The sequence below is a fragment of the Adiantum capillus-veneris genome, chromosome 3 (assembly GCF_014529385.1).
Source record: "Adiantum capillus-veneris isolate H3 chromosome 3, ASM1452938v2, whole genome shotgun sequence".
In the NCBI taxonomy this organism is placed as follows: Eukaryota; Viridiplantae; Streptophyta; class Polypodiopsida; order Polypodiales; family Pteridaceae; genus Adiantum; species Adiantum capillus-veneris.
In genome coordinates this window covers 98,129,953-98,153,412 of record NC_140933.1, presented here as the reverse complement: position 1 = coordinate 98,153,412, position 23,460 = coordinate 98,129,953, and the positions used below count along the sequence as shown (strand labels likewise).

The window sequence follows — 23,460 nt, the reverse complement described above, 5'->3', positions numbered from 1 at the left end:
GAGACTTTGTTCCCCCGATAGTTCTACACAAACGCATGAAACCTTTCTCTTCCCATTACATGCTTCGTATAGTCAAATTCACTCTTAGAATGGTGTTTTGATTATAAACAGGTAGCTATCATTAGCATTAGCGAAGAGCGGGAGTGCATCACAAGAAGCTTAAATGTTGTGAAAAAGTACTAGCGACATTGATTGTGATATACTCCATTGTGCCTATAGAATAGCTCTTACGATCCCAACAATTAGTAACCATTTACATGTCCGTGGAATTCTTAGGCTTATCTTCCTGCTTTTTATCTGGATATGCCAGAAGGGACATGAGATTGACTGAAGCAACTACGATTTTGTGCTCTAGAGTCTTATCATTTTGGGTGCTCTCATTTGTGTCTTATGTGTGTTTGCATCTATATGGACATACAAACATACAAAGACATAGTATATATAAGGGTGTGGACTTGTTTGTTGTGTTGTGGAAGGGGGTGGGTCTATCTGGTAGTCTTCTTGATGCTCTTGGGTGTTGTCTTGTTGAGGAGAGAGTGGGCCTAGAATCATATCATCCTTCTCTCTCTCTCTCTCTCTCTCTCTCTCTCTCTTTTCTATGTAGAAGCCTTTCTTTCTCTTGCTCGATCCTCTCTTGCACAACTCTTTTGCCTTACTCCTAATTCCTCAAAACTTGTTGCCTCTTAGCTATTCTTGATTTTTGGGCTCTTACCAATGAATCATCTCTTTATCGTGGTTTACCTATGAAACTTTAGGTGACTTTTACTTTTGCTTCTCTCTCTTCAATGTCTTCCTTGTTTTTATCATGGGCATGGTATCTTTGAGAGCTTTTTGGAGCAAAGGGCCATCTTCTTCACCTTCCCCATTGCTTGAAGAGGATACATTAAATTTTGTTTCTTAGTCATCCTTTCAACTTTTTTTGTGTAATTTTGGGCAGGTGTATGAGGAGCAACAAAGCTATATCTTAATTCTATTTGTATTACGAAAGACCTTGTGACTTAATAGGCATAGGTCCACACATTTGAACAAACTAGGGCTAACTACTCAGGCTTCACCACCTTGATCTAGTAGGCTTCACCACATTCACATAATCCATACTCAGAAAAATTGAAGACACGCACTTAACCTAAACAAGATAGAGCTTTCATTTCAATTGGCTGGCCTAACCAACTATGCCACAAAGAAGTATTTGGCCACTCGATTTTGTTTACAACACAATCCTATAATATAGAAACATGTAATGGATAAAGTGTACTACATTTGTCTCCTAGCCAAGACAAAGATCCCCTATTGAATCTTCTACAAGGGATTGCCATGGTAACATTTCCTTTTTAATTAGTCTCATTCAGTCGCACAATCTCGTTTGTTGCCCCATTTGCTGCCGCCATCAGCCTTGTTGAGTAGCACCCGTTCTCTTCTTTTTGCCCCATTTGTTATTGTGGGTACTTTGGTATGTCAGCATTGGCATGCTAGGTGCCGTTCATACCGATGTGACTATGTTCACGTCACGGAGGCATCGTTGTCTACACCCAACCAATGCAGAAAGAGTCACGAGGAGAGGAGTCTGTGCCTAATGTTCCTCATCTAATGATGGGGAAAGCTAGCCCAATGGATACGTTTGCCATCATTTGCGGCAATGATGAGCACGTTGAGTGTGCTATACAACACAACCAACATAAGGACTACAAAATGTGTCTTTTGCAAAGTTTTTATTCTCAAAAAATTTGCAAAAAAAGATGAAAGTGCACGCAATGTTGTTGAAATCAGTGGGTCCTTCTCATCATCTATCCACCAATTTATATAGCTCATCATGAGTGGCATATGTGAGACTAGGTGAAGGAACCATCTCATACTATTTTATATGTGGGTAGTGTCTTAGAAGACTCCACTCAAACACTCATTGAGAGTCTATCCTATCAGATGACTCCATCTGCCACCCCACTGACTTTAGGGGGCACATCTCCAAGTTTTCGAGGACATACAAAAACCGACCAATCATGTGGCTCTGATGTATCAACCCAGAGCTAGTCATAAATAAACATGCCATGTCAAAAGAAAAGGCACATTGAAAGAGATTGCCCTTTTTGTTTGAAGCCCTTCCATTTGAGATTAAGCATTCTTCGAGATTGTACATACCCTTCACTTTTGCTTCTTTAAATATTTTGGAAGTTTCATTTTTCCAAAATTGTACATTGCTTTCGCTTTTGCTTCTTTAAATGTTTGGATTCAAAATTGTACTTTACCCTTCACTTTTGCTTGTTAAATGTTTCAATTTTTTTTGAAGTTGTAAAAGACCTACATCCTGCTCCATGCTACACCTAAAACATACCCAAGTGTGTCAGAGTGGTTATCTGACAGGTCTTGAATTCAAGACCTATCGGATAGATCTCTTGGGATTATTCCTATGACGCAAAAAATTACATTTTGCTTTGTACCCTCCAATCATTTTATTAATGCAATTAGCAATCACATATCTGAATTGAAGCAATCTAGAGAAAAACCAACAAAAAGCCCAAATGTCACACAATCTTGTTTTCAATTCAATTGAGAAATGAAGGCGTTTCCCAAACAAACAGAAATTCTGAACAAAAGCTAGATGGGAAAGATCAACATCGACTGCATACATGTTAACATAGAACATGACAAAACATGTACACTGTTTTGGAATTGTTGGAAGCTCAATAAAATTATGGGACATATAAGTTGACAAATGGCAATTTTCCATCTTTTGTCTGCATATCTGCAATTAATCTTTCACTCGTGCAACTGTACCGGAAATAAGTAACTATATATAGTTGCCCAAAATGCACCACAAAAGCTGATGTTGGGATGTTCAAGTGCTAAGAGACATTGGACATTCTCGATCCTCTAGAACTCCTCTCAAAATGTGACGACCAAAGCGCAATTTAGCCTCGCCTCTGCTGGCAAAGTTGCTGCTCAACTGAAAATTCTACAAGTTTACAACATAACAAAATTTCCTTCCAATTTTGTTTAAAGAATGTGGTGAGCCAGAAAATTAACTGGACTCCACTTCTATGCACAATAACCATATATAAGTGTTCTCACGCTACATCTAGCTTTGGCCAGAAAAGAGACCTGGCAAACAGCTTTTAAAGTTTGGGACTGTTTGCAGTGACTCATTTGTATGTTTACAAATGGCTTTCAAAACTTGAAAGTTGGACTTCAACCATTCACATTTGTAGAAATTGGTGAAACTGTAGCTCTTACACGTCTTCTGCCAACCCCTCTGCTTTGTCATCTCTTAACCAAGCGATTTCCTTTGGTCAGTCTTCCCCTTTCTTCAAGTAACAGGTGGAGGCGTTGGGAACCCTGACTTTTTTATCATCCTAACCCACGCTGCAACTCCCAAGGAAAAAAGAAGCCACCCCATGGCATCATACTTGAAATTGCTCCAAAACGATTCTCTCTTCTTTGTACCCTGAAATGTTGTTCAAAACAGAAAATCGTTCCAATGCAACAGCGTATACATGCATAAGAAATGCTCATGCCTAGGAGCTGAATCAAGGGGAGGGGGAGAAAGAAACAATGACAGGAAGACATTTTTTTTTAAGGCCAAAATGGCCCATGAGACCAAAACAAATAACTGCAGGTTTGATGATTTTTACTACAGGGAAAAACCTTAGAGCTGAAAACCAAAGAGCACCATGAAGTTCTTGTTCGAGTTTTGGAGGTCATGTTTTGGGTTTCCTATCTAAAGTGAGGGCTTCTTTGTGGCTGTGCCCGGCCTTGTGAGATTTTCCCAGATTCTAGGCATGTGGGGGGATATTCCAGATTTGATCTGGCTGGCCACTTGCGACCCTATTTTCTCCCCAGATTTCCATATTTTCTCAAGTTTCGTTCTTTATCGATGTGGGTCAGGCATTTTTGTTGCTCCCCTGTGTAGGGAGGAGGGGAAATGTGCCATTAAGCCTTGTATTCTGTTGTTAGCAGATTGCCCCGCAGGACTTGTCCACACTCTCGCTAGCATGTTTCTCTCCCTCTTCTCCTCTCTCTGTGCTGTGTGTTCCCTTGTCACTATGCCTTCACTGCACTTTGACAATTATATCTTAGCTAGCAAAAGTATGGTATGATTATGGTAATCGTTCTCCAAGAAAATCCCAAATTTACCTTTCAAAGAAAGTACAACTTAGACTCAAGGTCGTCATCTTTTAGATGACAACTCCATCAGCTCCAACTCACATAGTATTCCATCCCCTCGAACCTAATCAGTGCCCCCATAGTAGGTGTAGAACTAGTCATCAATATGTAGACTTACAGCATGATTTGAAGTTAATACAATGATGACCTAATGACGGATTGAAAGGATGGCAAACCCATTCAAGAGCTGCGATCAAACAAGGCTTTGATCTGAATGAAAAAAACTAATGAGCAAAATCAATGGAAACAGTTTAAGAGACGCAAATGCTATGCATCTTCGTATTGGGCAGCAGCCATCTTGATAGGAATATGGCCTTAGTAGATTCAAAATGGAGATCCAAAATCCCAACAAACTCGCCAAGTAAATATTTTATGAGGCAAAGGCTTCCATCTGTTGGATATAAAAAGCTGGTACTTAGCACTATCCCATCTAAAAATCCTAGAATTCTACTACAATTGGTTGAAACCCTCAAAAAAAGAAACCGGAAAAAAAAAGGAGACTCACCTTTGAAGATTCACGCCTGGCGAGTTTTGAAGAGCCACTTCCACCTTTCTGTACCGCTTTTTGTTTTTGAAGTTCATGATACATTGAGGGTGCCTAAGAAAATACTCAAGTTCTCTTTCTCTCTCTCTCTCTCTCTCTCTCTCTCTCTCTCTCTCTCTCTCTCTCTCTCTCTCTCTTTGAGGGTGCCTAAGAAAATACTCAAGTTCTCTCTCTCTCTCTCTCTCTCTCTCTCTCTCTCTGTCTCTCTCTCTCTCTCTCTCAAGCGATGGTGATAGAGGTGCACAGTTGGCAGGGACATGGATTCCACTTTTGTTATATGCTGATGATATTGTGTTGATCTCCAAATTCCGGAGGGAATGCAACGCAATTGGATGCTTTGCATAGGTTTGCCCACGAAAGTGGTTTGTCTGTCAACCTTGGTAAAACCAAGGTTATGGTGTTTAATACCACCCCACAGTGGATCAGGAGGTCAGCACCTACATTCACATACGGCCAGGAGACTGTGGAGTACACATATGCTTACACTTACCTTGGAGTGGTTTTTAGCGGACCTGCATTCTCACTCAGAAGAGCAGCAGAGACCAGACTGACTAGAGCCCACACAGCATTGGGTAGATTGGAGAGGATGTGTTCACAGGTTCAGTTTCAGGAGCCCCGGACGAAGCTCTGGCTCTTTGACACTTTGGTGGCTTTTGCATTGCTCTATGGAGCTGAGATATGGGGACCCTCATTGGATCACCACGGGAGGCCGGGTCGCACTAATGGATGGGGGAACATGGAGAAACCTCTCGTCTCTATGATCTCGCGGCTCATTAGAGCCAAGGCATCAGTACCACGGGCCATTATCCGAGCAGAGCTAGCGGCCCCCCCACTAGTGGTTGAGGCGCTCACCAGATCAGTCTCCTTCATACACCGCACATGGGAACTTCCTAGAGACAGATATGCTCGCATTGCACTTGAGTCCTCTCGACAGTTAGCCATGCAAGGAGATACAACATGTTGGTATGGGGAGATGGCATCATGGTTTCAGGCGCATGGGTTCAGCATAGACAGGCTGCCACCACCATTCCAGTGCTCACTGGATGCACCATCTCTTACTCTTACGCAGTCCGAGATCACCAGGCTCATCCCCCAAGACCTGACCCAGCTAGACACCAGGAGGACATGGATACAGCCAGCACAGGAATTGGGCACGAAGATGGCTTTCTATAGAGACCATCTTCTCCAGCTTACGGAGGATGGTTTTGTGACGAGACCCAGATACATGGGCACCCACTTGTCTCATGGGATACGATGTGCTAATGGCCAGTTATGCCACATCTTCTCACCAGCTGCGGATTGAGACTGGGAGATACAGCGGAGTACCAGCTGAGGCCAGGACTTGCCCCTTGTGTGACATGGAGCCTGAGACAGAGTTGCACTACACATGCTGCTGTCCCGTCTACTACAAGATACGAGGCCGCTTCCATTGCTTGTTCAGAGAGGGTTTTGGACCACTCTCAAGAGTCATGGGATACGAGGATCACAGATGCCTGGGTTTGTTCTTGCTCGAGCTGCGCAGACACAGAGATAGCCTGATGAGTGGCAAGGCTAGCCAGTCTCAAAGACGGATCACAGACTTCTTCAGAGCAAACACGGGACAGCCGCAGGAGCCACTCCCACAGCAGAGCTCCCTCTCATCTCACACCAGAGGCACATTGATCAACCAAGCGATTGAGCTGGGGAAGTCCAAGCGCCCACGACTGCGGAGGACTACACAGCATCGACAGAGGCTACGTCAGAAGATTCGGAGCACTCTGGCCAGGCATGCACGACGCCCGGTCAGACTACTAACCATGGAGGAGATTGATGAGATCTGCCAACGACCGATGCTAGATCTCCTGTGATTCAGTTATCCCAGCAAGCCGCCCATTTTTGCTTAGTTCACATCGACCAGTCTAGGATCCCATAGTATATATCTTTGTTTTGTTTTGTTATGTTGTTATTTTGTTACTCTGACTTTGTTCAGATCCACCACATTGTAACTTTCTGGTCTCATAGGTCACTTTGGCCTTTTGAAGACGTTAATATAACATTTCATTTCAATTCATCTCTCTCTCTCTCTCTCTCTCTCTCTCTCTCTCTCTCTCTCTCAAGAAAAAGAGGCCGAATCAATTCCCAGAACATTCTGAGCAAGTACATCACTGTTTACGGTGAGGGTGAAGAGGCAACTCACATCACCAAGAGACTTCAACACGATGGCACAAGGTGGGTAACAAAGCATTGCACCGGAGCAGACAAGGAGCTTTCATCTAGAAGAGAGAGCAATCCACTTGATGAAGGTGGCTCCTGAAACCCATAATTGAAGGTGAAGTACATCACTCTTTACAGTGAGGGTGAAGAGGCAACTCACATCACCAAGAGACTTCAGCACGATGGCACAAGGTGGGTAAAAAAGCACTGCACCGGAGCAGACAAGGAGCTTTCATCTAGAAGAGCGAGCAATCCACTTGATGAAGGTGGCTCCTGAAACCCATAATTGAAGAGGAACTCTAGGGAGATAGTGCAGGAGGCTTTGAAAATTGCGTCCAAGTAAAACCGTCTGAAGAGTCTTTGAAGAGCGAGGAGAGTGAAAACAAACAAATAAAAAAAAACAAAAAACAAAAGCAACGCAAAGGAAAAAACAAGAACAATAAACTCGAAGGAGATGCATCCACGCACGCACACACACGCACTCACTCTCTCTCTCTCTCACACACACACACACACACACACACTCTCGAAAGCAAGTCCTCAGAGGGCAACGAAACACTCTCTCTCTCTCTCTCTCTCTCCATAGTATTTTATTGTGACATCTATCATTTCATTGTTGTCATCTTGTTACTCTGACTCTGACTTTGTATCAGATCCACCACATTGTAACTTTCTGGTCTCAAAGGTCACTTTGGCCTTTTGAAGACGTTAATATAACATTTCATTTCATTTCTCTCTCTCTCTCTCTCTCTCTCTCTCTCTCTCTCTCTCTCTCTTTTTTTGGAAAAATCAGGGCTTTATATTACTGAGTACAATATAATCCCCAGCGGATGCCAAAATAGCCTATCACGTGGGGTGTACAAGCTGAATGTAAGGGTGAGAGCCACTATAGTGACAACTCGACTAGAACAATCTCATGGTGGTCTGTGTGATGAGTGGAGGAGAAACCACCGAGGGGGTGCATAATGCCATGTAATTTGTCCACCTGTAAGTGTGAAGAAGAGTGGAGATCGGACCCAACACCGAAGGAAGTCAAATCGACGAGCCTCGGCTGCTCTAGATGTACCTGAGGAAGAATCCCACTACCAAATGAGGGTGTGAATGATGTCCAGCCAAATGGCAGTGAGGGTATCCGGAAGGAGCTATGGAGCCGCACTGAGAATGTGAAGACAACGAGCTCTCCAAACATTCCATAGTGCAATGCTAGTGATGACTGAAAAGATTTCATCACGTGTCTGAGTATCCCCCTGCCAAGCAATCTGTGGTAACATAGCCAAAGTCCCTCGCCGATAACCAGTCGAGGTAAGCATAAGAGATGGATCTGTGTCTGAGCCCTCGTAGAAAAGATGCGGTCCGGGCATCGGCATCAACCAGGAGACAGATCCCCAAGTGAGAAATCCATGCTGAACACCGGCTCTGTTAAGTAAAAAGCAAACTGCTAGCCACACTACGTGAGAAGACGAGCATGACCAAAGACAATGGGTAGGTGACTCAGGTAGTCGCAAAGGACAGCGAGTACATAACGGATCATGACCCATAGTAGCTAGCCAAGTCCCAACTGGAAGTCCTACATGTGCAATCATCCACATGAAAAAAGAAATACGACGAGCCGCATGTAAATCCCAGATGGCTGACCAGAACTGCTATACATAGGCATGGGAGAGACCTGAATGTAACCAAAAACGCATACGAGTGGGCTGCTCTGGGTGTTGTCTCATCAATGCTAATCTTCCAATTCTGACAGAGTACTCAAAGAATGATACAGTTGCACCGGTGGGGTTAGACTGAGGCCAATGCCACTCTCCTGGGTCCCAATAAAGCTGAGATAGGGCACGACCCTTCCACACCCAAAGCCTCCAAAGTGCAACATCAGCGGAAGCGAAACGGGGGTCAACACAACGACGCTTCCCGCGGGAGCCAACTACTCGTATGGCCTCCCAGCTAGCGTCGGGGTAGACAAGGTGCGGAGAGGAGGTAGCATATGTCAATCTAGCATGCATCCCCTGGGAGTAGTCACTATGAACTATGAACAGCATGGTGTCTAAACGAACTAATAAGAGAGTGCTCTGAGCAAAGAGGCCTTCCCAGCCACTATGTGGAGGCATCTGAACTGTGCCTCGCATGACTGCGTCCCATTGTGAAGGAATGGACAATATTCCATCTCAATTTCTTTTGTATAGCCTTCGAGCTAGTAATTGATACATAACGATTGCCCAATTAGTCCTGGTGTAATAGGAAGTGGTATTTGAGAACCAACTTGAGCTATGGTCATCAATGAAACCATATTTTCTGACCAACGGGGTATCATTTCCACGGAGAACATATATGCATCTGGTAGATCATCATCTACCCCTTTTGGGATGTGCTCTTTGGTTTGTGGTGCCCTTTTTTACAACTACAGTGAAATCAAATTCCAAAAGAATGATGAACCATCTCACTATTCTCCCTGTGTTGCATGGCTTGTTGACCAAGTACAATAAAGCTTGGTGGTCCAGAAAGAACAAAAATTTGTTGGCTAATAGGTAATGTCTATACTTTTTAACGACATAGATCATCCCTAATCCTTCTCTTTTGGTGGTTGTATAATTCTTCTCTACCACATTCAGCAGACATATCAAGAATAACATTAGGATGCATATGTAGTGTTCCCTGAGCATCGCACAAAGTCCGAAGGGTGGTGCCAGGAGGGCGCTCTTTATGCGCAGCAAGTCCTGATTCATTCGATCAGCTTTAGCTATCCAATGAGATACTGAAGCATGATGAGTGAACTCAGACCTAGCCTCCTGTACGCGACGAATTTCCTCTGTGAGCTCTCTCTGTCTAGCAGCGAGATAAGCATCCTGAGGCCACTACTCAAGCAAGCGCTGTGTGGAACCAAGAGGAATGTGGAGATCAGACTCGCGTATTCTCTACTGACGATGAATAGTAGCAGTCTGATCACGGCAGTAAATACTAGACTGAGTAATGCAATGGGCAAGGAACTCTCCAGGGGGACCACAATAAGAAGCACCCGTGGACCACAAGTCACGAATCTGTTGCTGCAAAACTTCAGTGGTGAGAACACTGTCAGGGATGCGGCAGCCTCGTCTCTGTGCAGAGGATCTAGTGAAAGAGATAAACAATGAGACGGGTAAATGATCTGAGAGGCTGGTCCCTCGCCAAATAGTAGTAAATCCACCTAGAGCTGCTGCCCAAGGGCCAATGTAAAAACGATCAAGTCGCTCTAATAATCTTCCCTGCTGTCTCTGAAACCCCCACGAGTAATGAAGTGTAGCAGGGTGGTGACCAAAAGAGGGTATGTGCCAGGCGTCAACACCTTGAATAGCTAGAAGAAATCGATCCCAAGCTGGCTGCTCATCGGGAGAAATGGATGATAGAACTGGAGGTGTGATGGATCACCAGTCAGAGTCGCTCTCGACGTTGTTGAAGTCGCCTCCAACAACCCAAGAGTCTACAGTAGGTAGAGCAGCAGCCAAGGAGGACCAAAAAGTAGCTCTCTCCCGAGGAGTAGTGGGTGCATAGACTGACATAAAGCCAATAATAGAGTCCCGAATCCGAATAGAAACATAGACTGCTCTGCCAGCGACAAGGGTGCCATGCTGCTGAACGGATGCCAAGTAACGTGGCCCCACTGAAATGCATACACCGCAACTCTGTCCATGAATGCCCAGAGCAGGCTCCCAAAAAGTGTGAGCGCCCGAGGGCATGAGATTACCAAAGGGAGTGGCAATCTTATGCTCCTGTACTAGTAATATATCCATAGTGCCTACTACATGAGCGTGTAAATCTCTGCGAAGTAAAAGCTTACGTGAACCTCTTACCCGAGAAGTCTGTAAACCATTAGCATTCCAAGAAACTACATGTAAATCCATAGTCTGCATGAAAGAATTGGTAAAGCATCTGACTAACTGCGCATCTTCTTGGAGGCAGCTGGGCCATCCAAGGGGTGAGCTTCGTGCGGTAGGAAAGCAATCCGCAAGCCCTCTCTAAAATATGGTGTCTCATTGCACCAACTGCGGACCTCAGCTTGTTTACATTGCATTACCAATGCTGCAGCTTTGACACCCCAAATGCGCAGACATAGGAAGCACCACATCTGAGGATATATGAATGATCATAGGCAATGAATAGCAAGCATAAACATCACTCCATTCCATAGCACCAATACATGAAGGGAAGTGTGGAGACAATACATCCGGAGCGGAAGTAGACAACCATAAATGAAGCTGAGCCATAGTTTGTGCATGCACAAAATGCAGAACCTGATCCTCGGACCATTCTTGAGCTGCATGGAATGGAAGGAAAAAGGAATGGGTAGGCTGAGAGCGACTGCCTATTAAAGAGGGAACACAACCTGGCTTGTGATGCATAAGGTAGAGCTGCACCCGCAATGGTCCTTTTGAGTCACCGCACATTTCAGCCTGATGAGTGCCCCAAGAAAGAGGGCAAGAGCTGAGAAAACTGCGTGGGACGTAAGTATGAGCGGCTGAGGGAGGGGGTGGACCAGAAGGTGGAGGGGGGGGAGTAAGGGCGAGAGGGAGAGGAGGAAAAGGAGAGGTAATAGCGGTGAATGATCCATCTGCATGGGAATAGGGACCTCGGGAAGAGGGGAAGGAGAGGACAGGGGAATGGCAAGTGAAGGAGGAGCTGGTAGCAGAGGTAAGTGATCCTGTGCTGAAGAAGAAGAATGGCGAGGAGAAGCAGGGGTAAGGGAGTGGTGGAAACTTGAGAGGGAGCAGGAGAGTTAACACTGGGGGCTGCATGTGTTGTGGGTTGGTGACGAGGACGGAAGGAATGATTACGACCCATTGTCTGCCATGCAGTCTCAGTAGGAGCTGAAGCAGAGGGAGGAACATGGAGGGTTGAAGCTCGGGGAGCACCCGTAGGCTGTTGAGGTGCTCGAGTAGTAGTAGGAGGAACCGGCTGTGGACGTTGACCACGTGGCTGAGCATGAGTGCCAGGAGCCGGCTGTTGTTGTCGCCGATGGCGTGGCTGGGTGGGGCAATCTCGTGCCAAGTGTCCCATCTCGTGACAACGTAAGCACTGTCCTGGGCGGCCAGTGACTACCATTCGGCAAGAGTAGTCTCGATCATGCACAGCCACAGTAACTGTATCTGGTAATGAAGTATCCCCAAACACCAGGACCTGAATGCGAGGTGGACCAGATGAGAAGATACAGGATCCTGGAACTACTGTGCCAAAATGAGCAGCAATCATCTGAAGGAGATGCTTATCAATAAAATGGAGAGGCATATCCGGGAAGGAGAGCGTCAGAGGGAATCTGGGAATAAGGTGTCGACTGTCAAACTCCTCAGTAGTAAACTCGGGATACCACCTCGTCAAGTATATCATTCTGCGATCAGAGAGTATCGGAGAGCGAGCCAGGAGAGCTGAAGCAGTGGCGGGATCTGAAAGACGTACCATGAATATGCCTCTGCCAAGGAATGTAAGCTCTGAGACCTGTCCCTGAGTAGTGCCCAATGTAGTCTGACACCAATCACGTATAGAAGAGCGAGGTGGAGACTGTCCAATCATCCGGCCAACCAAGGCATGTTGTGCCAAGTGTTGAATTTTGGAGTCAATGAGTGTCAACAGGTCACCAGTACAATCCACGCGACAGGCAAGTGGTGATGGAGCGCCGTGTGTAGCACTCAAGACCGGCAAAGCCGCCATGAAGAATGGGCGAGACTGGCAAACGGGAAAAGCAAGACCCGAAGTGAAGCTTGGACTCTCTCTCTCTCTCTCTCTCTCTCTCTCTCTCTCTCTCTCTCTTTCTCTCTTGCGGTAGAAAGATGCACACAGGTAAGGTTTGAAACAGTTAGGGTTTGCGGGCTGTTAGGGGTTCGGGGAATTAGGGTTTCACGGGATTAGGGTTTGCAGATGGGGGCTGTTAGGGTTTCACTGAATTAGGGTTTGAAGAGGTGGGCTACAGGTATTCGCAGGCGGTGACGCGCTGGGCAGGCAGAGCGTGTGCGGCTGCAGGCTGCAGGCAAGCGGGTACGCTGCGTCAGACTGCAGGCAGGAGGGTACCTCTCTCTCTCTCTCTCTCTCTCTCTCTCTCTCTCTCTCTCACGCGCGCACACGTTGAAAGATACAATCAAGAACCACCAAGAAACAAGGAAAGAAGAGAAAATAAAGAAACAAAAAAGGAGCAAAAAGAAAACAAACCCGAGACAAGCGAGGCACCGACCAAGCAGCTGGACCAACAGAAGGAGAAACGCCTGAACAACTGCTAGGGAGTCTCCAGCACTAGGAAGAGGATGGCTAGTGTGGGAGGCGAGGTCGTGCACACAACCTTCTCCAAGCAGAGACAACGGTCTTGACGGGCTTCATGTTGATGGATGATAGGCGGCACCTCCGGAAGCGGGAATGTGACAGAAGAGAAGAGGGGTTCTCTGTGTGTGTGTGTGTGTGTATGTGTAGATGGGATCTACAAACGGCTGTGCACTGAGGAGCCAGAGCGACCTCTGGAGGAGACGGACCCTGTACATATAGATGGGATCTACAAACGGCTATGCACTGAGGAACTAGGGCGACCTCTGGAGTAGCTTACTACTATACTGACACAGACATTACATGATGCAACAGCAGAGGCATACCCACACACTCAGCCTGAGCACAGACGCCGTTTTGGGAGCATGCCGCAGAACAGTTGGTATGATGTGGAATGCCGCGAGACTAGAGCCAGACTTCTGAGGAAGGTGCTTTTGGGGGACATCACTTACACAGTCACAGATTGACTTCCGACGCCTAGTGCGGCGCGGCGCAAGAAGAGGGCACTTTTGGCTCGACTAGAGCAAGATCTTTACCAGCTATTCTTGAGTCGGGACTCACGTAAGACATGGCGGCTCTTTCATGAGCACTCTCCCCCCCCCCCCCCCCCCCCCCCCCCCCCCTTGCCATTACCTCTACAGAGGCCTGGGGCCAGTATGCTTCATCTTTGTACACAGTTCTTGGACAGCCACCCCTTCCCGACCCTCCCGATCCATGCCCACACGCATGTGCTTTTTTCACCGCTGAAATGGTGAAGAAGGCCATTGACAGGATGAGGAATAGGAGAGTATATGATCATGATGGCTTAGTGGCTGAGCATTTCATGCATGCCAAAGATCTACTAGCAGAGCTTCTAGCAGTTATGTTTAACCGTGCCATGTGTGAACCTGATACTTGGAGCCTATCTACTATTGTACCTATCTTCAAGTCAGGAGACCCTATGGAGCCTGGGAATTATCGCACTATCATGATTGGACACACATTGGCACGGTTGCACGCATCCATTCTTGAGCAACAGCTCAATAGATGGGCAGAGAGGGAGAGGATACGCGCAGCCAGGCAGGCAGGGTTGAGGAGAGGCTTTTCTACTCCTGGCCATATCTTGACACTCAGAGCCATCATTGAGGAGGGCAGATCACATGGGAGACGGATCTATTGTAGCTTCGTGGACTTCACCCCAATAGTGGAGTGAACCGGTGTAGATAGACCCTCTGAGGTGCGTACATGCCCCACTAATGACCTGTATAATGCCATGATCCCCCAAATGAGATCTGTGGGTACTCCCATCTCCTGTAGTCTGCGCATCAATCTAGCTCTGGGTACTGTGTCAAATGCTTTGCGGACGCTCTCTCCTACTCTATTTGGTATGTATGTGGATGAGGTTTCTGACTACATTGAGAGCGATGGTGATAGAGGTGCACAGCTGGCAGGGACATGGATTCCACTATTGTTATATGCTGATGATATTGTGTTGATCTCCGACTCTCCGGAGGGGATGCATCATGCAACGTCACTTCGATGCTTTGCATAGGTTTGCCCACGAAAGTGGTTTGTCTGTCAACCTTGGTAAAACCAAGGTTATGAACCACAACGGAAAAGTTAGCAGTTACAAAAGATGGGTCAGACTACGAAAGTTAGGAGCGGGGGATTTAGCGAAGACAGTAGCAAAGAAGAATCTCCAATGTCAGACTCTGGGTCTCCAAGACTATGACAATGGCGCATCCCAACAGAAAAAACATCACCATCTGGGAGAGAGCTCCAACCATCCCTGGCATCAATCAACAGGGCTATGGTGCTCTTCAACTTGCAAAAGCAAAACCCAGATATAGGACAAGTTGAAGAAGAGACTGAAAGCTCCAACCCACACCTCCACTACCCATCATACGCAGATAACCCTTAATCTGACTATTCAAAAACAAAGAAAGAAACAGCAAAACATGCAGCATGCATCCATACACACACCCCCCACAAACAGACAAGCAAGCACATGCAAAAAACATACACACATGCAGAAAATCACGCATTGCAAACAAAACAAAAAACCACAGGCTCCAATAGAAAGAACAAACCTGCGTAAAAGAAACTGCACAAATCAAGCAACAAAAGCACAGTCAAGGGAAAGGGGGGGGAGGGGGTTGAGGGGACTGCAAAATGCTTGGAATCATCTGGGCACCAAGAGCAGGTCATCACGCTGGCTGAGCAGCAGCTACAGCATGTGGGAGCAGCCTCCCAAATAGTTTCGAGTGACAAAGGGTTCCTCTCTCAGGTGTGAGCTATATATACATCAAGGTGGTGTATGATGAATGTAAAAGGAACCACTGTGGGGGTGCCATGTGATGTGGCCATGATCACGACGAAAAAGAACTGACGATCTCGCCCATCTGTGAAGAAAGACGCATCTACGCTACTCCGCTGCCCTGGAGAGCCGACTAAAGAATCCCACTGACTGCGAATATGCAACAGCTCTGTCCAAATGGCTGCTAAAACAGTGGATGCAGGGGAGGATTGAGAGCCGAGCATGTGGGCACAGCGAGCCTTCCACATGGTCCACAGTGTGATGCTGCATATCATGGTGAAAACTGTGTCGCGGTGATAGAAATCCAACTCATGCCTTGCATCTGCTATCATCTGTAGGGTGCCTGGTCTATACCCTACGGGAGTAAGCAGAAAGACTGGATCTGTCGGCAAGCCCTAAGAAAAGGTGTGTGACTCCGGAAATTGCAAAAGTCATGCAACTGCCCCCCACAAACCCATCATGGATGCCCACTCTAATCAGCAAACAACAAACTCCCATCCACACTGGTTGTGCATATGGGCAAACCCAAAAACAGTGCCTCAAAGACGGAGTCTCCAAAGTACATCTCTGACAAGTTGGATCATGACCGATGACTGCTGACCAAGTGCCTACATGCAATCCAGCATGTGCTAGCATCCACATGAAAAAACATATCCTGCGGCTGATCCGGAGGGTCCAGAAGCACGACCAAAACTATCGCTGGAAAGCTAGGAGGATGCACTGATCCTCCCACACCTCTGACTGCAAGGACGATAAGATGGATGCCGTGTTCGCAAAAAGAAGCCTCCTCCCAAGGGAGACTGAGTACTCAAAAAGGATAGAGGGGCACCATCATTGCTCAACGAAGGCCAAAGCCACTCTCCAGGGTCCAAGTCCAATTGAACAAGGGGCTTGCCCTACCAAATCCATAGTCTCCAACATGGAGCCTCCTCAACAATGAAAACAGGGTCGACACATGATCTTCTTTAGAAAGAGCCTACCACTCTAACAGGCTGCCAATGCGCAGTCAGCCACTGATCAGGTAAAACCTCACCCTGAAAGTCCAATCTGATGTTACATTCATGATGGCCAGTCTCGACAATGCTAAAGACTAGAGTCCCCTGCTGAGCAACAATCGGGTCTCCAGAGATGGGATCAAAGTGCATCCACCATCCTTGATGGGAAGGTAAAGTAGACTGTCCCTCGATCAAGGCATGCCAATCAGGGGGAATGGCCTCATTAATCTCTCTCATACGGGCAGTAACCCCTCTGCGAATCCCGTAGGTTGCTCCAATAACCTGTGCCCCAACAAGGAGGCACCTATCCAACGGCGTAAATAGCTTGTTGGCCCGTCATCCCATCTAGCCCAATCAATGTGAGTCCTCTCACCTAGCTGAGGTCCTTCTGCATCTGTCACATATGCATTCCAGGCTACCTCGCTACCTCCTTCCTTAACAAAAGAAGGCAGGTGTCGAATCAAAGCAAGACGAAAGTCCTTCCAAATCCGCAGCAAGCAGCGCATAAATGGTGACAAACGGGACGTGTCCAAGGGTGGGTGCATCTGTGAAGATGAATCTGATGGTTGGGTGCCAGACACCGGTAGCATCTAGAGATCTACAACAAGGAGAGGTATGTGACAAGCATGATGCAGAAATTGTTTCCAAGGCTCGGCCCTTGGAAACAATCCACGCACTATGAGTTTCACAAGCAGTGCCTTGCTCTGCATCTCTGGATCAATAATCCCCAATCCTCCCTCCTCTCTAGGCAAAATGACTGTGTCCCAATGTAGTCATGGTCGAGTGTCTATAGAGCCATCCATGCCACCCCACAAAAAGTTGTGTACAAGGTGCCTCAACCCGCCAAGATGCCTCCCTCCTCTCTAGGCAAAATGATTGTGTCCCAATGTACTCATGGTCGAGTGTCTATAGAGCCATCCATGCCACCCCACCAAAAGTTGCGTACAAGGTGCCTCAACCGCGCCAAGATGCCCGAGAAGAGTCATGCAAGATGTGGTAAACCACGCTGTTGCAAAAAGAACCTCATTCACCGCAAGGGCTCTTCCAACCAAAGACAAATGCAAGGATGACCAATGGCAAAGTTTCTTCTTGATGGATTGTAGCACGGGCGCAAACTATTGCTCGAGGGACACATCAATCCCGACATGGAAACCCAAATATCTGCGAGTCTGCCCTCTTGGAAGCCAAGTGAAATTATCTAGTGACAATCTTAATCTACTCCTACTAGAAAGCCAAGACTTGTGCCAGTTTATGAGAGCTCCACTGGCCATGCAGAAGGTAGCAAGGGCATCCTTAGGCTGTCTAAGGTGGGTGTGTCATATCCAACAAAGAGCATAGTATCATCAGCATATTCTTGATCCAACAAATCTTGCGAGTCAACCAACAGCATAGCAAGATCTCTCAACTGTGGGGAAGCGAGACATGACATTTGCAAAAAACAGAAAGAAGTATGCAACCAAGGGACATCCTTGGCGAACTGAACGAGACAGGGAAACACGCTGAGAGCATCCCAAAACCTCAACAAGAATTGTCTAGTCAAACCATCCTCTCCAGGATAGGCGGCACTATCAAGGCCAACCACTGCATCATGCATCTCCACCATAGAGAAACGGGTTAGTAACGTATGGCACATAGCCTCTGTAACCACGGTGTGTACATGAGACCAAACCTCTTCTCTAGCACGTAGAATATCATCAGTAATCTGATCAACAGTAAACAAATACTTAAAATAATCAAAGATTTAAAGGAGATGCTGAGAGCTCGCCCCCCCCCCCGGCACGCGTACTTGCAACCCCTCCCTCTCGCCATCGCTTGCACCTCCCCCCTCCTCCCTCGCGCTGCCTGCCCGCCATTGTCCAGCCCGCCTGCGCGTTGCACGCTGCCCTGTCTGAGTGCGGCACAGCCAGCTTGCGTGCTGCTCCCTCGCCCCCTCACCCTTCCCCTCGCGCTCCCGTGCTCCTCCACCCCCTTTACCATTCGCTAGCCATCATCCCCCTGAAGGCGCCTCTCGACTTGCTCCGAAGGGATTAACCTCCTGCCATTGCTTGTTGGGATTTCCTCAGTGGGCCGTCTTCTTCCGTCTCGCGTTCCCACAACAGCAGACACAGATGGAGGCTCATGCTCCACCTCAGAGGGACTCTCAAGAAGCCCCCTCGCCTGACCCTGAGGAGCCCACCATCCGACTTGCTCTTTCGCCAACAGAGCAAGCAAGCCTCGCAGCAGAGGTGGAGCGCCTACAGGCAACCTCCATCATCTGCAAGATCATTGGCACCCGCCCTAGCACAGGAGAGGTGCGTGATCTTCTCCGGGCCTGCCTTCTAGCCGAGGTGGGCAAGATTCTCGATGTTCAGTTTCTTGGGCGTGGCTACTACCAGATAGAGATTGAGACTCCCGAGATGGCGTCAAAAGTCATTGCGATGAACCCCCTAGCTATCCGAGCAGTTCGAGCACACTTTCGACAGTAGCACCACGGTTTCGACCCCGCTACCGACGTTCTTGTCGAGGAGGCAGACCTGTCCATCTCAATCTGCTTCCCCGGCCTGCGGAGGGAGTACCTTCCGCTCCTTTCCAAGATAGGCTCAGAGATTGGGACTGTCCTAGAGGCACCTCGCACGGCAGCCTCTGTAGCTGCCAAGGCGGCCTGCATCCCCACAGTACGTGTTCTGGTTCGGGACACCCACACTCTCCCGAAGATCACATCCTACTACCTCGGGTGAGTGGAGGTTGGTTCCGTCAGAGTGTGGAGTATTTGCGCCTCTCGAATCAGTGTTTTATTTGTCATCAGATGGGCCATCTTGCAATGGCTTGTCCACGGAGGAGACCCCGACCTACACCTCAGGCTGAGCCCCAACCTTCAAGGGCTGGCCAGCAGCAGTAGACAGAGTCACATGATACACAGGTAGAGCCACCCTCCGAGCCTGGGGCTCAAGCGGAGGAGGGCTGGCAATAGGTTCGTGGTCGACGTCGACAGGGACCACCATGCCAGCTTGGCACTCAGAGTGGTCCCGAGGCTCCAGTCCAGCAACGATGGGTTTCCATGGGGAACTGTTTCGATCCTCTTCAACAGGACGAGGTCCCTGCTCCACCCTCCACCTCAGCCTCACCTCTGACAGCCCCCCCCCCCTCGGAGTTCCCCTCCCCCCCCGCCTCCTCCCTCCACCCCCTCTCTCTGCCGCTCCCCACCCCCCCTCTCCTCCTTCTCCCACTACCCCCCCTGCTTCCTCCTCTCCTCCCGCTCCTTCCCCGCAGCCGTCTCAGGAGGCAGGACCATCCTCGATTGCTAGGAGATCTCTTGGCAGTGCTTTTGCCACGAGTCGCTGGTGAGAGAGGGACAACCTTTCCTGCGTACCCCCCTTCTGGTGTAGACGTACCCCCTTTGCAGCAGTTCGTCGCGGACTGATGAGCTTCAATATTCGTCTCGGCGACCCCTCACCGAACTTTGCGGAAGCTCGCTTCAAAGTTCATGTACTGTTCCTTGCAGCTAGAGGGATAGAGGCCCTGGACCGAGCGGTTGGCTTCTCTTTTCCCCTATGCGGTAGGGATCGGCCTGAGTGGACTCAGTGTTGGTGTGGCTGCAGGCACAGGCCCTCGAGTTCTCTCATTACATGGGAGACCTAGGGGCTACAGACTTGGTTCAAACTCTGTGGCGGTTGGCCAAGTTTTTAGTGACACCTCCAGACTCGGTAGGATGTAGACACATTATGGTTCACTTCTTTGCTGACACGCAGAGCCCGCCATGCTATGTACACATACATTAGGATTCTTGGACAGAGGAGGCTACCTTGCGCACGGCTCGTTCTTCCTTGGCTTGGGCTAGGCACTCTTTGCAATCACGCCTATCTAGGGGACGCTCGGATGCAGATTATTCCCCATCCAAGCCAGCCTCGAAGATATCACGGTTAGTTGTTGCTGCAGCCTCAGTTCTCTCTCGTTCTCCATGAGGATCGTCTCATGGAACGTGCAGGGATTAGGTGGGCCCCAGTTTCAGCGCCAGAGGGGCCGATTGCGTCAGGAGCTTCAGCGATGCCTTGTGGGGGTGGAGAGATTGACATTCTTATGCTACAGGAGCATCATCTGTGTGAGAGCTGCATTAGACGATGTGGTCGGCTTTTGCGTGGGCGGTATGAGACATTCTAGTCAGCTGCATTTAGACTTGGTGGTATCCAGGGAGGGGTATGTATGACTATTGCGGACTCTTGGCAGCAAGCCATTGTGGACAGAGGGATTATTGTGCCTTGTAGGGCTCAGTGGATTACTATGCAGGTTCACGGTTTCCTCTTGGGCTTCCTAAACATCACAAGGAAAGGAAACCGTAGTGGTACTCTTGCTGATGCAACATGCCATACTAAGGCGATAGAGAGAGCAGAGAAGAGGTGCCATGCAGCCGCCCTACAAACCATGACAAAAGGAACAACAGGTCGGACATGTTCTCCAGATTAGCCGAGAAGGGCGAAAGGCGGGCGGCAGCGCACTAGTAGGTAGCACGATGGCGCACGTGGGCAGGCAAGCCACATAAGCGCATGCAACAACCAAGAAGCTAAGGGAGACTGCATAGGCCGATGGAGGATGACGGAGGGGGTCGTTGTAGAGGGCTAGATGAGTCAAAACCATCAATGCCCTAGCGGGGAGAGAGAGAGAGAGAGAGAGAGAGAGAGAGAGAGAGAGAGAGAGAGAGATCTGGGAAAGGCTCTCCATGTTGATAGCAAGTTGCTCATACAAGTAACCAAGGGTGGTCCGGCATAGAGCTAACATGCCCAATGGATAGACCCGAGGTACACACAACTGTCCCCACTTGCCATCCCGCCCTCTTTTTTACATTAAAAATCTATTTGAGCCCCGTCCCCCGTCCCCACTCCTTGGGACGCGTCCCTTGTGACTATGACCCGAGGGCTGCCCCCCAAGGTCCCCCTTCCCCTCCGGGCTCTACTGCAGTGTGCTGAAGAGGTACCCCCCTTGCTTCCTATATAGGTCTCCAAAAAGCAGTTGCCTGACCGAGCCCTCAGCCTCCACGACCTTGATAAAGGGGGAAAAAATATAAGGAGAATGGGAGAGGGCATCAGAGGCGCATAGGGCTCAGGGGGGAAAATAGGAGAGGCTGGTAAAATATCCCAGGCCAATAGGTGCCTATATAGCCATGGAACCAAGCCAAAACCCAAGGCTAAACATGGTTGAAATGCCCTGACAATAGAGAACTACCTCACACTAGCCAAGCATAGCCACAAAACAGCCCTCACTCCCTAAAACCTATCCCTAGGAGATACTTGGATGAATCCAGAGCGATGCCTGAACTCCAACACCCTATCTCAGCACCTGGAAAGGAAGACGTTGGAGTGAGCAATCTACACTTGTAAAGAGAGGTTTTCGTGGACGAGGATATCGGCTACAAAACTCCAAGGTCAAACAATACAAGCCGCCATAGTATCATCCAACCACTACCCCCGAAGACATCTGGGAAGTACAGTGCTATCCACTCAGAGTAAATCAAGCTCTAACAAGAAGCTCCTCAACTCATCCGACTTGCAAGTCGCACAACTAGCATCTGCACAAGGGATTGCTACTGACCGCTCCAAGAGAATGTATCACAACTGAGGCAACTGAGGGTAAGGCCTAAACTACTAGTTTCCCCATCATTTCCCAACTCTCAAGTTATCCACCCTCGAGGAAAGAGTTGGAAACTTGCACCTCCGGTCATATACCACATGCCAGAATCTCCAAGCTGCTACAAGAAGTCTAAAGAATAGGACAACCAAAGCTATTGAGAAATCAATTGTCCGATGACAAAGAATCAAAGAACTGCACCAACTACCATATAGAGGATGAACTCCAAACTATATCTGAAGGAACTTCATTGGAACTAAGAGTGAAACTGCTACTGATTTTCATCTATCTAGAACACACCCTAAGTGGATATCACCCCACTCTCAAAGTGAATCTAGAACAAACATCCAGTAGAAAGGAACACACAACAATATAAAGACTGTAGCTAACACGGCAAGATCAAGAGACCCTACACCCAAAAGGAGAATAAAGCGCTACAGAAAGCCACCAAATAGATTGTCAATCATGTCCGTTGCACGTGAAACTCCTCCGGACCATTTCCACCGCGTAGCTCTGTTCGAGAGCTCCACAGATATATTTTCTGTATATTTTTAGCCACATTTTATCGGCCTTTGGGCCACTTGGACTATTTTTAAGGTGTTCACATTGTCCAAGTGGCCAAATGGTCCATTTTGATAAAATGGTCCAAAACCTCATCACTTGAGTTATTGGACTTCCAAAAACTTACAAGCAGCCTCGTCTCTACAACTAGTGCTACCTCCTTTTGCCTCTTTGCACTCTACCATCGCGCACACACTCTGCAACTCAAACTCACCCAACGTGGGTTGGCAAATCTCCTCTTTCAATTGGTATCAGAGCCTCGTGCAAATTCCTCACGAGGAGTTCGTCACGAACAACAAAGTATTTCAGCCCTACACCCTCAAGAAACTTTCTCTACCATTTTAGGAAGTTTTCATCGCGGGAAGTCTCTCCGGCAAGCAAATTGCTGGAAATTTGTGAACACGTGTTTTCTGGTCCACTTTTGGACAAATTTCAATATTTACAGATCAATTTTGGGTGAGAAATTCGAAATTCTACGTGCTATATTTTTTTGCAAAAAATTTCAAAAATAAATAAATTTTTGAAGTTTTTTCAAAATTTTACGAAATTCGAAGGGGAGCTTCTAGAGGTGTTGTATTACCTGTTTTTGGAAAAATCAGTGACATTTCAGTAAATTACTAATTTCTGCATTCATTTTACAAAAATTCAATTTTTTTGTTTTTTGTGCACAAAAGTAATAATATGACCTCCTCCTCTTCGGACATGAAGAATCTCTTCGAAATTGAGAGATTCAAAAGCACTGGATTTTTGATTAGTGGAAAGACAAAAGGCAGGGCATTCTTTTCTTAAAGGATTGCGATGATGTGCTGCAAGATGTAAAACCTATAGCTATGACAGATGAG

The 23,460-nt window shown here is 47.7% G+C and overlaps 1 protein-coding gene across 2 annotated transcripts in view; it reads right to left on the bottom strand.

Annotated features, from left to right (window-relative positions):
• Positions 1-2,703: 2,703 nt before the first annotated feature.
• Positions 2,704-23,460, bottom strand: part of LOC147461368 (mitochondrial import receptor subunit TOM20-3-like) — a 93,035-nt gene continuing 72,278 nt past the window's right edge. For both annotated transcript variants that reach the window (XM_086500801.1, XM_086500793.1), the window contains exons 5-6: positions 4,664-4,756; positions 2,704-3,439 (exon numbers count right to left, since the gene is read on the bottom strand). In XM_086500801.1, the coding sequence (XP_086356927.1) occupies positions 3,302-3,439; positions 4,664-4,756 (231 nt within the window). In that variant the 3' untranslated portion in view covers positions 2,704-3,301. The remainder of the gene's footprint in view (positions 3,440-4,663; positions 4,757-23,460) is intronic.